This window comes from Trichomycterus rosablanca, chromosome 1 (assembly GCF_030014385.1).
Source record: "Trichomycterus rosablanca isolate fTriRos1 chromosome 1, fTriRos1.hap1, whole genome shotgun sequence".
Classification (NCBI taxonomy): domain Eukaryota; kingdom Metazoa; phylum Chordata; class Actinopteri; order Siluriformes; family Trichomycteridae; genus Trichomycterus; species Trichomycterus rosablanca.
The window spans coordinates 79,086,159-79,103,265 of NC_085988.1; the positions used below are offsets into that span (position 1 = coordinate 79,086,159).

Genomic DNA, 17,107 nt, shown 5'->3' on the forward strand with positions numbered 1-17,107 from the left:
TCCAAGATGACAACTGCCTTGCTGAGGAAGCTGAAGGTAAAGGTGATGGACTAAACCCAATTGAGCACCTGTGGCGCATCCTCAAGTGGAAGGTGGAGGAGTTCAAGGTGTCTAACATCCACCAGCTCCGTGATGTCATCATGGAGGAGTGGAAGAGGATTCCAGTAGCAACCTGTGCAGCTCTGGTGAATTCCATGCCCAGGAGGGTTAAGGCAGTGCTGGATAATAATGGTGGTCACACAAAATATTGACACTTTGGGCACAATTTGTACATGTTCACTGTGGGGTGTACTCACTTATGTTGCCAGCCATTTAGACATTAATGGCTGTGTGTTGAGTTATTTTCAGAAGACAGTAAATCTACACTGCTATACAAGCTGTACACTGACTACTCTAAGTTATATCCAAGTTTCATGTCTATAGTGTTGTCCCATGAAAAGATATAATAAAATATTTGCAGAAATGTGAGGGGTGTACTCACTTTTGTGATACACTGTATCCACGACAAGCATTAATTCATTTATTTTTACTAATTGCTTAATATTGGTCAGTGTCAAAGTCAGTGATGTGCCACTTGGAAACCCTGCACTTACATACTCATGATTATTAATAATAATAATAATAATAATTAACGTTTAATGGTTTCCTTATTTAAAGTAACATACTGTACGTTGATAAAATGTAAACTAAATAGTTGTATATAGTTTACATGTACATTCCCAACATTTAGCAGACGCTTTTATCCAAAGCGACTAACAGTTGTGACAGTATACAATCTAAGCAATTGAGGGCTAAGGGCCTTGCTCAAGGGCCCAACAGTGGCAACCTGACAGTGGTGAAGCTTGAACTGGCAACCTTCAGATTACTAGTCCAATACCTTAACCACTAAGCTACAACTGCCCTATATTATAGCTATAATTATACACCAATGAGACATAACATTATGACCACCTCCTTGTTTCTACACTCACTGTCCATTTTATCAACTCCACTTACCATATAGAAGCACTTTGTAGTTCTAAAATTACTGACTGTAGTCCGTCAATTTCTCTACATAAATAAGTTTTACCCAGTTCTTCAATGGTCAGGACCACCACAGAGCAGGTATTATTTAGGTGGTGGATGATTCTCAGTACTGCAGTGACAATGACATGGTGGTGGTGTGTTAGTGTGTGTTGTGCTGGTATGAGTGGATCAGACACAGTAGCGCTGCTGGAGTTTTTAAACACCTCACTGTAACTGCTGGACTGAGAATGGTCCACCAACCAAAAACATCCAGCCAACAGCGCCCTGTGGGCAGCGTCCTGTGACCACTAATGAAGGTCTAGAAGATGACCAACTCAAACAGCAGCCATAGATGAGCGATCGTCTCTGACTTTACGTCTACAAGGTGGACCAACTAGGTAGGAGTGTCTAACAGAGTGGACAGTGAGTGGACACGGTATTTAAAAACTCCAGCAGCGCTGCTGTGTCTGATCCACTCATACCAGCACAACACACACTAACACACCACCACCATGTCAGTGTCACTGCAGTGCTGAGAATGATCCACCACCTTAATAATACCCACTCTGTGGTGGTCCTGTGGGGGTCCTGACCATTAAAGAACAGGGTGAAAGCAGGCTAAAAATGTATGTAGAGAAATAAATGGACTACAGTCAGTAATTGTAGAACTACAAAGTGCTTCTATATGGTAAATGGAGCTGATAAAAATGGACAGTGTGTGTAGAAACCAGGAGGTGGTTTTAATGTTATGGCTGATCGGTGTATAGTTAATATAATTGTTATGTAAAACTTTTTAGTAATTAATTATGTTTAAATATTTTGACACTCCTGTCAGGAGTCGACTCGGTAAACGAGTCGCTGAAAAGAGTCGGTTCAGTAAGGTAATGTATGTCATTATAATAATCGGAGTAAAGCTTACCCAGCTCGGGAATTAGAGCGAAGTTTCATCAACGCGGAGGTCTGTTTCTAAACCAGTCCTTACACACCCAGTACAGCTGTTACAAATCAATAAAAGCACACAGTCACTCTCCAAAGTTCAACGCTGACAGATTAATATCGGAGCTCCGGCATCGCAGTTGAAGCTCTGAGTGAAGCGACTCTCAACCGTCAGGTCTGTGTGTGAGAGCAGCCTGTATGAGTACAGTGCGTGTGCGCGCGTGTGCGCGCGTGTGTGTGTCCCTCCTGTTCATGTAGCACAACGTGCATCACGTCACTGTCACACTCCTTCTTAAAGGACTCGCTCATGGTTTCATTCCTAAAGCCACAATAATCCTCCCCGTCCTTCATTTATTCATGTATTTATACTAACCGATTCGGGCGGCACGGTGGCTAAGTGGGTAGCACTGCAAGAAGGTCCTGGGTTCGATCCACAGGTGGGGCGGTCCAGGTCCTTTCTGTGTGGAGTTTGCATGTTCTCCCCGTGTTTGCGTGGGTTTACTCCGGATGCTCCGGTTTCCTCCCACAGTCCAAAGACGTGCAAGTGAGGTGAATTGGAGACACTAAATTGTCCATGATCGTGTTCGATATAACCTTGTGTAATGAGTAACTACCGTTCCTGTCATGAATGTAACCAAAGTGTAAAACATGACGTTAAAATCCTAATAAACAAACAAACTAACTAACTAACCAATTCATCGCCCGGTCAGGGTCGCAGGTACGGCGCTGGGAAAAATGCTTCAGAAGGTACATATGTAGAAAAGTTTTAGAAATTCCTAATAAATAGAGTTTTAAAAGTGCGGAAATGATTTGAAGAACCCTCTTATATATTGTTTGTCACTGTACCCACTGCGACCCTAAATAGGATAAAGTGGTGGTAAAACAGACAATGAGCCGCTCAGGTGGCGCAGCGGTAAAAAGACACGCTGCAACCAAAGCTGGATTCTGAGTACGTCGTATCGAATCCAGCTCTGCCTGCCAGCTGGGCTGAGCAGCCACATGAACAATGATTGGCCTGTTGTTCACGTAGGGGCGGGATTAAAGCTGGATAGGGACTCTCTTATGACTGATGCAATTACGCCCTCTGCTGGCTGATTGATGCCGCCTGCACAGAGATGGGAAAAGAGTGCATCAGGGTGTGTCTCTCCGTACACAAGGCTGAGTTGCAATCATGCCTACAGCAATCAATCTTTTTAAATCTCATTTCACCCATATCAACTTTTTAATGCCACCACCAAAAATGTTTTTGATTAAGCGCGTAGCCACTGATGCAGCGCTGCTTTCACATCATCATCACATGAAAATCTTCTTCCCCTTAAAGCTCCTTTGAGCGTCCAAAAAGGTGGAAATCAGATGGTGCTAAGTCTGGACTTTAACCATCTCTCAGTCTCTCAGACAAGACTCTTACTCTTACTCTTACGATTACTACTCCTCCCACCCTCACTATTTTCAACCAAAATATAAATATATATAATATATATAATGGCAAGCCAAACTATATATAGCAAACACTGATGTATATACAATGAAACTTGATATATATAAAATAAAACTAGATATACTGTATATGAAATACAGTGTATCACAAAAGTGAGTACACCCCTTACATTTCTGCAAATATTTTATTATATCTTTTCATGGGACAACACTTTAGAAATAAAACTTGGATATAACTTAGAGTAGTCAGTGTACAACTTGTATAGCAGTGTAGATTTACTGTCTTCTGAAAATAACTCAACACACAGCCATTAATGTCTAAATAGCTGGCAACATAAGTGAGTACACCCCACAGTGAACATGTCCAAATTGTGCCCAAAGTGTCAATATTTTGTGTGACCACCATTATTATCCAGCACTGCCTTAACCCTCCTGGGCATGGAATTCACCAGAGCTGCACAGGTTGCTACTGGAATCCTCTTCCACTCCTCCATGATGACATCACGGAGCTGGTGGATGTTAGACACCTTGAACTCCTCCACCTTCCACTTGAGGATGCGCCACAGGTGCTCAATTGGGTTTAGTCCATCACCTTTACCTTCAGCTTCCTCAGCAAGGCAGTTGTCATCTTGGAGGTTGTGTTTGTGGTCGTTATCCTGTTGGAAAACTGCCATGAGGCCCAGTTTTCGAAGGGAGGGGATCATGCTCTGTTTCAGAATGTCACAGTACATGTTGGAATTCATGTTTCCCTCAATGAACTGCAGCTCCCCAGTGCCAGCAACACTCATGCAGCCCAAGACCATGATGCTACCACCACCATGCTTGACTGTAGGCAAGATACAGTTGTCTTGGTACTTCTCACCAGGGCGCCGCCACACATGCTGGACACCATCTGAGCCAAACAAGTTTATCTTGGTCTCGTCAGACCACAGGGCATTCCAGAAATCCATGTTCTTGGACTGCTTGTCTTCAGCAAACTGTTTGCTGGCTTTCTTGTGCGTCAGCTTCCTTCTGGGATGACGACCATGCAGACCGAGTTGATGCAGTGTGCGGCGTATGGTCTGAGCACTGACAGGCTGACCTCCCACGTCTTCAACCTCTGCAGCAATGCTGGCAGCACTCATGTGTCTATTTTTTAAAGCCAACCTCTGGATATGACGCCGAACACGTGGACTCAACTTCTTTGGTCGACCCTGGCGAAGCCTGTTCCGAGTGGAACCTGTCCTGGAAAACCGCTGTATGACCTTGGCCACCATGCTGTAGCTCAGTTTCAGGGTGTTAGCAATCTTCTTATAGCCCAGGCCATCTTTGTGGAGAGCAACAATTCTATTTCTCACATCCTCAGAGAGTTCTTTGCCATGAGGTGCCATGTTGAATATCCAGTGGCCAGTATGAGAGAATTGTACCCAAAACACCAAATTTAACAGCCCTGCTCCCCATTTACACCTGGGACCTTGACACATGACACCAGGGAGGGACAACGACACATTTGGGCACAATTTGGACATGTTCACTGTGGGGTGTACTCACTTATGTTGCCAGCTATTTAGACATTAATGGCTGTGTGTTGAGTTATTTTCAGAAGACAGTAAATCTACACTGCTATACAAGCTGTACACTGACTACTCTAAGTTATATCCAAGTTTCATGTCTATAGTGTTGTCCCATGAAAAGATATAATGAAATATTTGCAGAAATGTAAGGGGTGTACTCACTTTTGTGATACACTGTATATATATATATACAGTGTATCACAAAAGTGAGTACACCCCTCACATTTCTGCAAATATTTTATTATATCTTTTCATGGGACAACACTATAGAACTAAAACTTGGATATAAGTTAGAGTAGTCAGTGTACAGCTTGTATAGCAGTGTAGATTTACTGTCTTCTGAAAATAACTCAACACACAGCCATTAATGTCTAAATAGCTGCAACATAAGTGAGTACACCCCACAGTGAACATGTCCAAATTGTGCCCAAAGTGTCAATATTTTGTGTGACCACCATTATTATCCAGCACTGCCTTAACCCTCCTGGGCATGGAATTCACCAGAGCTGCACAGGTTGCTACTGGAATCCTCTTCCACTCCTCCATGATGACATCACGGAGCTGGTGGATGTTAGACCCCTTGAACTCCTCCACCTTCCACTTGAGGATGCGCCACAGGTGCTCAATTGGGTTTAGTCCATCACCTTTACATTCAGCTTCCTCAGCAAGGCAGTTGTCATCTTGGAGGTTGTGTTTGGGGTCGTTATCCTGTTGGAAAACTGCCATGAGGCCCAGTTTTCGAAGGGAGGGGATCATGCTCTGTTTCAGAATGTCACAGTACATGTTGGAATTCATGTTTCCCTCAATGAACTGCAGCTCCCCAGTGCCAGCAACACTCATGCAGCCCAAGACCATGATGCTACCACCACCATGCTTGACTGTAGGCAAGATACAGTTGTCTTGGTACTTCTCACCAGGGCGCCGCCACACATGCTGGACACCATCTGAGCCAAACAAGTTTATCTTGGTCTCGTCAGACCACAGGGCATTCCAGTAATCCATGTTCTTGGACTGCTTGTCTTCAGCAAACTGTTTGCGGGCTTTCTTGTGCGTCAGCTTCCTTCTGGGATGACGACCATGCAGTTGATGCAGTGTGCGGCGTATGGTCTGAGCACTGACAGGCTGACCTCCCACGTCTTCAACCTCTGCAGTAATGCTGGCAGCACTCATGTGTCTATTTTTTAAAGCCAACCTCTGGATATGATGCCGAACACGTGGACTCAACTTCTTTGGTCGACCCTGGCGAAGCCTGTTCCGAGTGGAACCTGTCCTGGAAAACCGCTGTATGACCTTGGCCACCATGCTGTAGCTCAGTTTCAGGGTGTTAGCAATCTTCTTATAGCCCAGGCCATCTTTGTGGAGAGCAACAATTCTATTTCTCACATCCTCAGAGAGTTCTTTGCCATGAGGTGCCATGTTGAATATCCAGTGGCCAGTATGAGAGAATTGTACCCAAAACACCAAATTTAACAGCCCTGCTCCCCATTCACACCTGGGACCTTGACACATGACACCAGGGAGGGACAACGACACATTTGGGCACAATTTGGACATGTTCACTGTGGGGTGTACTCACTTATGTTGCCAGCTATTTAGACATTAATGGCTGTGTGTTGAGTTATTTTCAGAAGACAGTAAATCTACACTGCTATACAAGCTGTACACTGACTACTCTAAGTTATATCCAAGTTTCCTTTCTATAGTGTTGTCCCATGAAAAGATATAATAAAATATTTACAGAAATGTGAGGGGTGTACTCACTTTTGTGATACACTGTGTATAGCAAACACTGATGTATATACAATGAAACTTGATATATATAAAATAAAACAAGATATATATGAAATATATATATATATATATATATATATATATATATATATATATATATATATATATATATATATATATATATATAATGAAACTCAATAAATATCTAATGAAACTAGAAATATATGGAATGGAAACTGATATATATAAAATGAAACTTGATATATATATAAAATGAAAACTGATATATGTAAAATGAAACTTGATATATATAAAATGAAACTAGATATATATGGAATGAAAACTGATATATATAAAATGGAACTTGATATATATTAAATGAAAACTGATATATATATGAAATGAAACTCGATATATATAAAATGAAACTTGATATATATACAATGAAAACTGATATATATAAAATGAAACTCGATATATATAAAATGAAACTAGATATATATGGAATGAAAACTGATATATATAAAATGGAACTTGATATATATTAAATGAAAACTGATATATATAAAATGAAACTCGATATATATATAAAATGAAACTTGATATAAATAAAATGAAACTCGATATATAGAATGAAAACTGATAAAATAGACAGTGAGTGTAGAAACAAGAAGGTGGTTTTAATGTTATGGCTGATCAGTTTATATATATATGATCAGGCATTGATATTAAAATGACAAAAAGGGCCTGGATCTTAATCAACGTTTCAACTCATCCCAAAGATGTTCAGTGGGGTCGAAGTAAGAGCCCTATTTCTTCACCAAACATGTTGGTCTGTCTTTATAAATGATAAATTTCTTTATGCACAGAGGCAAAGTCATGCTTGAACAGGAAAGCGACTGCCCCAAATTGTTTCCAGAAGGTTGATAGCATATCATTTACTTTATATAAATGGTTTTTTGCAACTGTTAGCAATTGTAGAACCTGAACCACCTGAATTCATGAATCATGAGACGTGTCCACATACTGTGGCCATGTAGTGTGCTGTCTGTATTGTCTTTTTTTTAACAGCTGTGTTTGGAGGAGGCATGTCTGTACTGTACGTGTGAGTTTTAGTTTAGGCTGTGTTTGGCATCTTCTGAACGGCTATTAGGCTACTTAGTTCTACACAGATCTGGCAACCCTGGGAGGGGAATTCTGTGGAGATGGTTCACAGATGATACATTTTACTGATAGATTCTAGTGGTGGTAAATTCGGTTCATTTTATGGACTCTGGTTAATCTGAGTCACTCAGTAATGTCATCCGGTTCACTTGAGTCACTTGTACTGACATCTTGATTGCGATCGATTTACTGCATGAAAATGTATCCAAATATCACTTGTCTTCTGTGCACTCATCTTCTGTAAATAAATTCTTCTCTCTTAATTCTCTTGGCACCTCACACTTCTCTTATCAGTGACAAGTTGACACTTTTTTCCATGTGGAATTTTGATCATCATAGGGGTGGACTCACCTACCAATCAGATGAGTATATTAAAGGGTCGAGGGTTCACGGAGGATGGTCAACAACAAATTGCCATGGTAACTTCACCCAGTCAGGCAGCCACAGTGGCACCAAACAGTCAATAAATTACCATGGGGGCTATGATACTCCTTAAGTGGTACAGTACTAAAGTAGCCTGTAAGCATTTGCATTTTAATAATAATATAATTTTGCATAAAATCAGCCACATAACGAACACCAGTGTGTTTAACCGCTTGTTTATTGGAATATTTTACTTATTACTTATAGGATCTGGGTTAATTGAGATTTTGGACTCGTGATTCCTGATTCAGTACAAAGATTCAAATAATTAGCCCGAGATATTCAGGAACCGCCCAGCCCTAATACAGTAGATTCAGTAACACTGAACATGGTAGTAGTACTACTGAAAGTCCCAACCTACAAATTAAGAAGCCAGTTGTTGTACATAAAAGAAAAATATTTTACACTTTGGTTACATTCATGACAGGAACGGTAGTTACTCATTACACAAGGTTATATCAAACACAGTCATGGACAATTTAGTGCTTCCAATTCACCTCACTTGCATGTCTTTGGACTGTGGGAGGAAACCCCACGCAGACACGGGGAGTACATGCAAACTCCACACAGAAAGGACCCGGACTGCCCCACCGGTGGATCGACCAAGGACCTTCTTGCTGTGAGGCAACAGTGCTACCACCGTGCCGCCTAACTCCAGTTTTAATCCAAGGGAAGAATATTGAATGCTGTAAATGAATTAATCATTTTATCATCATTTTTAATGAACCCTTTAGCAGATGTTGTTTTATGTTACAGTAAAGTGTATGTAAAACTAAACAGAGTACACATTCAGCTGTTAGGAGAATCACTGTCAAGAAAACAACGAAAACTAAAGGACAATGGAAAACCAGATAGTTAACAAAAATAAGAGAACAAACATAACACCAGTAATAAAGTAAATAATTACACAATACAGTTTAAGAAATGTAAAGTAACCCAACCTAAAGCACCACAGTTTTTACTTTTCTGGATTAAAAAAAGAGAAATTCTACATTCTGACCAGTAGATGGAAACATAGGTCTGTTTTACTTTTTTTTGAGCGAGTCAGGGCATATCTACACTGATCAGCCATAACATTAAAACCACCTCCTTGTTTCTACACTCGCTGTCCATTTTATCAGCTCTACTTACCACATAGAAGCAATTTGTAGTTCTACAATTACTGACTGTAGTCCACCTGTTTCTCTGCATGCTTTGTTAGCCCCTTTTCATTCAGGACCCCCACAGGACCACCACAGAGCAGGTATTATTTAGCTGGTGGATCATTCTCAGCCCCCCCATGACCCTAATTGGATAAGCGGTTAAGAAAGTGAGTGAGTGAGTGAGTGAGTGAGTAAACAAATCAGGCATAAAACTAATAATTAATAATTAAATTATAAAGTTAGGTTAAATTAATATTAATAACGTTACAACAAGTGAAAAGCATAATGAATTAATTTGGGGTTCATTATCCTTTAGTTCAGTTTGTAGTAGAATTAGGTCTGTTGGTGAGTTCTGGACATTGTGAGTGCGGTCACTGCAGATTGCCAATACATCCTGCAGTCCAGCAGGGACAACACTGTTGTTCTGGCAGTTGCAAACCCACAGGCTTCAGCCTCAGGAGGGTAAAAGCCATCAGAACCACCTCAGAGTAAATAAACAGAATAGTTTTTATCAGTTCCATCCCTGTAGTCTCTTTTAGCCATTTGTTTTATCGCCACTTTATACTGGTCAGGGTCATGGTGGGTCCCGTTTCCACATAATTACTGGATGCAGTGTAATAAGACACCCCGGACAGAACGCCAATCCATCCCAGGGCCTCGGCCATCCATCTTCACACATAGCTTAACGTGTTTGTCCGTAGAGGCCCAATCAACCAAGTACCACTGATGATTTAAACCCTGAATGCCAGCAGTAGTGGGTTAGCTTAATTGACCACTGTGCCACCTGATATAAAACTCATGTTGAGAAGTTCTCAGAGTTTGGAGAAGGGATGTGGCTTGAGCAAGTAAATGACCATCTGTGAAATGTCATCATGAAAAGCTGCTGAAGTTTCAGTACCTGCTGGAAGAAAAGACAGTGTGCTGTGTTTTTAATATTAATAAAGTGCTGCAATATTAAACTTGCACAAATGAATTAAAAATTAGTGGACAGCAGTTGTAACCTTGCTAAATGTAAGATTAGAAGATAATGCAAACATTTACATACATTTGTAAGGGAATGTAAGAAAATGTTAATAATTTCTGCAACTTTTCCTTATCTGGGACTAAATGTTTGGTAGCTCGGTGGCTAAGGTACTAAACTAGTAATCAGAAGGTCACTGGTTCAGTCACCTCCGCTGCCATTCATGCCACTGTGGGACCGCTGAGGCCCTCAGCTATTCTTGCATCATATTTAGTCTCAATTGTAAGTAGCTTTGAATTAAAGTGTTTGCCTAATATCATAAAAAATTCCATAAAAAAAAAAACAATTTAGTTTGTTACCATAGCTACGCCTCAGCCCACCTAAAGCCCTCTAATCTAGAACGCTTTCATTCATCAGTAACCAGTTTACTCCATTTTTTCCTTTTTACATTTTGTAACCTTCACTGTTTGTGAAGATGAGTGCCAATCAAGCACAAAGAAACCAAAAATGGTTTGATTTGGGCAAGACCACTGCAGAGACGTTGTTTCGTTCATACGGGGAAGAAGCTGACAGAGAATATTCAGATTTCATGTTACATACAGAAATGTTAACCCTACAATCTACCATTCATATGAAGTTAAAGGCCTCGGCTGGACAATTTTGGAACTTGCTGGCTGAGAAAAAATATCCAAACATAAGAAAATGTGACACAGGGCAGTGGTAGCTCAGCGGTTAAGGTACTGGACTAGTAACCAGGTTCAAGCCCCACCACCGCCAAGTTGCCACTGTTGGGCCACTGAGCAAGGCCCTTAACCCTCAATTGCTCAAAAATTGTGTTCAGTAATAATTGGAAGTCGCTTTGGATAAAAAGCGTCTGCTAAATGCTGTAAATGTAAAACATATTTGACAGCATTTTGGATCAGCGTACTTGTGTAAAACAGCCTTTTACCACATGAAAATAATTAGGTCTAAATATCGGTCCACCCTTAATAATGAACACTTGAGTCTGCTTGAGAATTGGCATCAGCAGCTATTGTCAAGCCTACATAAACATTGCTGACACCATTCAGTGTAAATCATCAGAATAAGGTTAGTGTGATTTTTCAGTCGCTTGCCCTGTAAAGCTGAATATCAATATAGGAACTGAAGTGCATTTAAAAAAGCTACAAAGCCTTTTTGAAAAACGATGAGGCCAACCTTTAAGAAAAGTACATCGCGGTGACCTGACGACTGAAATACTATATCTCAAGCCACGAAAGTATGGGCACCCCGTTCTATTCTAACATGACGCACTAATGTAAAAATGATTGCATGGATCGGAGAGCTGTTATTTATATCCTTTGGGCTTTCGGTAGCCTGTTGATTCCTGTAGCACTCTGGGCAATATTTTTCTCCCGGTACTGTTCGAGTGGTAACAGGTTGGTGAAGCTTTTTCCCACTGCTCTTTAGATGAAGGAAATCTATTGTTATCAGGCTGACTGACATCTCTTAAGCCTGCTGAAATTCTACCCACCCATCTACTCTTACACCACAGCAGAATTGAGGCCTGCACCCCCGTCCAACTGCCAGCCTTTCCTTCGTCGCCTGATCTGTGGCTTTTGTATCAGCTCTGGAATGCACGTTTACAACCATTATCCGTCTGAGGCCATTATGGATTTTTTATATGCCTGATAAAATATGCCTGTTTTTTGTTTATTAGCTTTTTCTTCTTCCTCGTACCTTCCAATCCTTTTCTTTGCCTCACACTTTGAAGTAGGGCAGGAAAAGAGCTGCCAGGATAATCTGGCATGTCTGAATTCCCATTCCATGGCATATATAGAGGTAAGAAGATTGACAGAGAGATTAGCTTTGTATCAGAGCTGGAGGAGGAACATTAAGCTTCATGTGGGAGAGTCGAAGATGAAGATCTCTTTATCATGTGGCTTTAGTTATTGTAGCCTTCTGCTATCTATTACCTATCAGGATGACTTACAGCAGGTGCCCGACCCTGTTAAAACACTCCTACAGAAACAATCAAACCAAGGCTGACAGGCAGAGCGCCTTCATTCACCGTGTTTTACTGCCAGTACAGCTACAATAACAAGAGAAGTTTGTGAACCTTTTAAAATTAACCAGATTTCTACGTTAACCCTTTCAGATACCACATCACGTACATTAGACATGTTTTTTTAGTCACATCCACAAGTAACACTTTTAATTTTCTTTTACTCCAATTTTCTGCCATGCGTCTTCACACATAGCTTATCATGTTTGTATGTAAAGGCCCAACCAGACCACTGTACCACTGATGATTCAAACCCTGGATGCCAGCAGCAGTGGGTTAGCTTATTTTAGCACTGCGCCAACCGATATAAAGTTCTGCACAATTGAGATGTTGAGGAGTTTTCAGGGTTTGAGTTTTTTTTTTCCAATTTTCTCCCCTAATCTTGTTGTATCCAATTACCCTGATTGCGTTACGCTTCACCTCTACCGATACAACCCTCCACTGCTGACTGAGGAGCTTTGCAACACATGTGCAGTACCGACTGCCTCTTTTCACCTACACGAGGCGAGTTCATCAGCCTTGTGCACAGATAGCCACACCCTTATCGATGCATTATTGTATAATGTATGTCGCTTTGGATAAAAGCGTCTGCTAAATGCTGAAAATGTAGAAATGTAATTATTCCCCAACTCTGCGCAGGCACCATCAATCAGCCAGCAGAAGTCGTAAATACTCTGGTTTCCTGCCGGCTTCTAAAACTCATGCTACTAGGCACACTAGCAACTCTAAAAGTCCCTAAGAGGAAGCACGTGTGTAATGAACTGGGATGAACAGGTGCAATACTATTCATTCAGTCTGTTTAACCAGCAATTTATCTTGGTCGGGGTCATGGTGGGTCTGATTAATTGGCCAAAAGGCACACACACACACACTTTTTGTAGTAGCCTGAAATGGAGCACCTGGAAAAAACCCACACGGACACAAGGAGAACATGCTAACTCCACACAGAAAGGATCAAACCCAGCCTTTCTTACTGGCAACACTACCCACTTTGCTACCGTGACACCCACTTTTCATTCAGGTTTCTTAAAATCCGGACCCACAGCAACTCTGATAGAGAATTGTACGAGGGTTCTTTAAAAAGTTTCGGCACTTTTTAACTGCCACCCACACATAGTCCGGCCCCCACCCTGCAGATATGGTGGCCAATTAGTATCTGCTGCAGGCACTGCCAATTATGCCCGCCAGATGGCACCCAGCCAACCGGAGGCAACACTAAGTTTTGAACTGAGGAGTTCAGAATCTCGGTGCTGATGTGCTAGCGGAATATCCCACTGCGCCACGCCATCTGATTTCCACCTTTTTGGACGCTCAAAGCAGCTTTAAGGGGAAGAAGATTTTCATGTGATGATGATGTGAATGCAGCGGTGCATCAGTGGCTACACGCTCAACCAAAACATTTTTTGCATTAAAAAGTTGGTATGATGCTGGGAAAATGCATCAGAAGGTGCAGAAAAGTGAATTTTTGAGATTCTTAATAAAGTTTAAAAAAAGTGCGGAAACTTTTTGAAGAACCCTCGTAGTTACAGTACTAATAGTATTAATAGTAATACTAACAGTGAGTGAATGTATGACTACCCCATTACTAAAACATCTTTTTTTATTTCATCAGCAGTCTGACAGCATGGCATTTCACACACCGTCTCTCTTTACACTGAAATTGAATTTACATTCACATTCATATTTACATAATTTTTCCTACAAAAACATTAAAGCAAGTCACAGAAACTAGAAAATTCCAGAGGTTTTAATTTTATAGCTGCGATCGCTGTCCAGTGTTTAAAAATTATACAAAATAAATATACATATTTTACAAAAAAAATATCCAGTGTTTTTTGGAAAAGGATGGAAACACAAGCAGGACTGTTTTGTTGTTTTCAAACACTGTAGTGGCTTGACGGGGGGGGGGGGGGGGGGGTACAACATTGGTACAACATGCAGAAAGTGAACAGGATAAATTGGTGTTATGTCTAGGCTGTATCTCTGACTATGAGCCTGATGAGCTTAAAGAGATTAGGGAAAATATTCACATAAAAATCAAAAGAAACAACCTAAACAGCGGACAGAGGGAACATCCCGGGAATTGTTTTGAACCACAATATTTTAGCTGGGGGTTATTAATATTTATAACACTTAAAATAATACCATTTTACATAGATCATTACTATAAAATGTTTTTTCATATTTAAATAAAATTAAAAACATTAAAATTAAAAATTGTTTTAAATTACTCTGGTTTGGATTATGTTTTGTTAAATTACCATTTTCTATTATGTCTATTAATAATTAGAATAGAATAGAATAATTAATATTCAATAGCAATAATTTACTGGGCACACGATCAGCGCTCTGTATCTGTAGTATGTATATCAGTGGCAATGATGGGTTATAAAACGTGTGTACCATAAGGCACCAGGGCAACCTGACATCTAAAATCACAGTGATATGATTCAGCTGAGGATAATCTTTAAAACCCATTTTATAAAAACTATAAAAATGTGCCTGAAAGTAACATAACAGTCCACATACAAATTTTTTACCAATATCTACATGATAATTACAAGTACAATCACAATAAAAAGGTCCTCTGGAAGGACAGACACAGTAGGGCACTTGGTGAAAATCCAGCAAGTATTAGCAATTCAGATTGTCTTTTTTTTTCTTTTTTTTTTTTACCACACACAACTTCAGTGTGAGTCAGGCGTCGTTCCACTCATGGAGTTCTGGTAAGTACTAATAGTAGCGTCCATTATCATAGTTCTTCACTTCCAGTCTGCGTGCTTTACTTGCACACAGTTCATCATCATGGGGGACGTAGTTTGGCACGGTCCGTGTCCCCTCGAGCGCAGTCCAACACAATACATTCCCTTTTTAATCTTGTGCAGGCAGAAGCCTGCAGTAATACTGAGCTCCATTGGAGTGAAGACATAAGAACAGGTGAAGAGAAGTCAGAACGTCCATGTGACAAATCCCCGTCATCTCTCCACTTCTTTCTACTCCGTTTCAAGGGCAGTCATGCTGCCCTCAAGCAAGGAGAACTTCCTCTGGTTTCCTGCTGGATCAGATTGAGGTTTCATTACTGCCACTGAAATAAAAGAGAGGAAAGAAAAAGGAAGGAAAAAATAAGAGAGAGAGAGAGGGAATGGTGACATGCTGGTTAGGTGAGTTTTCAGGCAAGACACGAGACAGACAGAACAACATCCATGCAAAAGATGCAGAAGAAAACAACTGTGTATTTTGTACAAGTGTGAACTGTATGCCAAAATACACTTTAATAAATGTGTGTTAATTTCCTTTCAAAATTTCACCATTAACTTCACTGCTTTTATGTTTACACAAACATAAAAGATCAGCTGCACTGATAAAGTTGAGTGTGTTTACATGCAGAGAAGAACTGGAACACTGTTAAGGTCATTATTATTTTAGTCACTGGGGTTACATGAGAAACCCTAGGCCACATTTACCTTCAAGTCAGCCAATTTATACCAGTCAGCCATAACATTAAAACCACCTCCTTGTTTCTACACTCACTGTCCATTTTATCAGCCCACTTACCATATAGGAGCACTTTGTAGTTCTACAATTACTGACTATAGTCCATCTGTTTCTCTGCATGCTTTGTTAGCCCCCTTTCATGCTGTTCTTCAATGGTCAGGACCCCCACAGGACCACCACAGAGCAGGTATTATTTAGGTGGTGGATCATTCTCAGCACTGCAGTGACACTGACATGGTGGTGGTGTGTTAGTGTGTGTTGTGCTGGTATGAGTGGATCAGACACAGCAGCGCTGCTGGAGTTTTTAAATACTGTGTCCACTCACTGTCCACTCTATTAGACCATCCTACCTAGTTGGTCCACCTTGTAGATGTAAAGTCAGAGACGATCACTCATCTTTTGCTGCTGTTTGAGTTGGTCATCTTCTAGACCTTCATCAGTGGTCACAGAACGCTGCCCAGGGGGCGCTGTTGGCTGGATGTTTTTGGTTGGTGGACTATTCTCAGTCCAGCAGTGACAGTGAGGTGTTTAAAACCTCCATCAGCGCTGCTGTGTCTGATCCACTCATACCAGCACAACACACACTAACACACCACCACCATGTCAGTGTCACTGCAGTGGTCTGAATGATCCACCACCTAAATAATACCTGCTCTGTAGTGGTCCTGGGAGAGTCCTGACCATTGAAGAACAGCATGAAAGGGGGGTAACAAAGCATGTAGAGAAATAGATGGACTACAGTCAGTAATTGTAGAACTACAAAGTGCTTCTATATGATAAGTGAAGCTGATAAAATGGACAGTAAGTGTAGATACAAGGAGGTGGTTTTAATGTTATGGTTGATCGGTGTATGTTTATATGTATATACAGTATGTATGCATGCATTCCATTTTTTAATAGGTTGAAAGCACAGTTATCTCAAGGTTACTGGCTTTTGGCAAGTTGTTCTAGGTTTAAATGTCTGTTTTTTAATCTCTATCATGAAAAACAGCTCCAGTAGAAGCTGTCATTGTTTTCACTAAAACAACACCTTAATTCACATCCATGACACCACTGATGATTTACTAATATAATGTAATACTTTGTGCCCTGTATAATGTTTAGGATTTGGCCTTACATACATTTATAGCAATATGCATTTTAAATGGTCAATTCAATATCCATTTAAGTGCCAAAAACATTACCAGAATGACCAAAATATTAGTGTTTGAAGGTA

At 40.6% G+C, this 17,107-nt stretch overlaps 2 protein-coding genes across 2 annotated transcripts in view; both read right to left on the minus strand.

Moving 5' to 3' along the window:
* gramd4a (GRAM domain containing 4a) overlaps positions 1-1,964 on the minus strand; it is a 65,081-nt gene extending 63,117 nt beyond the window's left edge. Inside the window, exon 1 of the mRNA XM_063006847.1 lies at positions 1,925-1,964. Within this exon, the coding sequence (XP_062862917.1) occupies positions 1,925-1,953 (29 nt within the window). The 5' untranslated portion in view covers positions 1,954-1,964. The remainder of the gene's footprint in view (positions 1-1,924) is intronic.
* A 12,031-nt stretch (positions 1,965-13,995) lies between these two features.
* The window catches only part of celsr1a (cadherin EGF LAG seven-pass G-type receptor 1a), a 144,797-nt gene continuing 141,685 nt past the window's right edge, over positions 13,996-17,107 (minus strand). Inside the window, exon 36 of the mRNA XM_062996463.1 lies at positions 13,996-15,451. Within this exon, the coding sequence (XP_062852533.1) occupies positions 15,421-15,451 (31 nt within the window). The 3' untranslated portion in view covers positions 13,996-15,420. The remainder of the gene's footprint in view (positions 15,452-17,107) is intronic.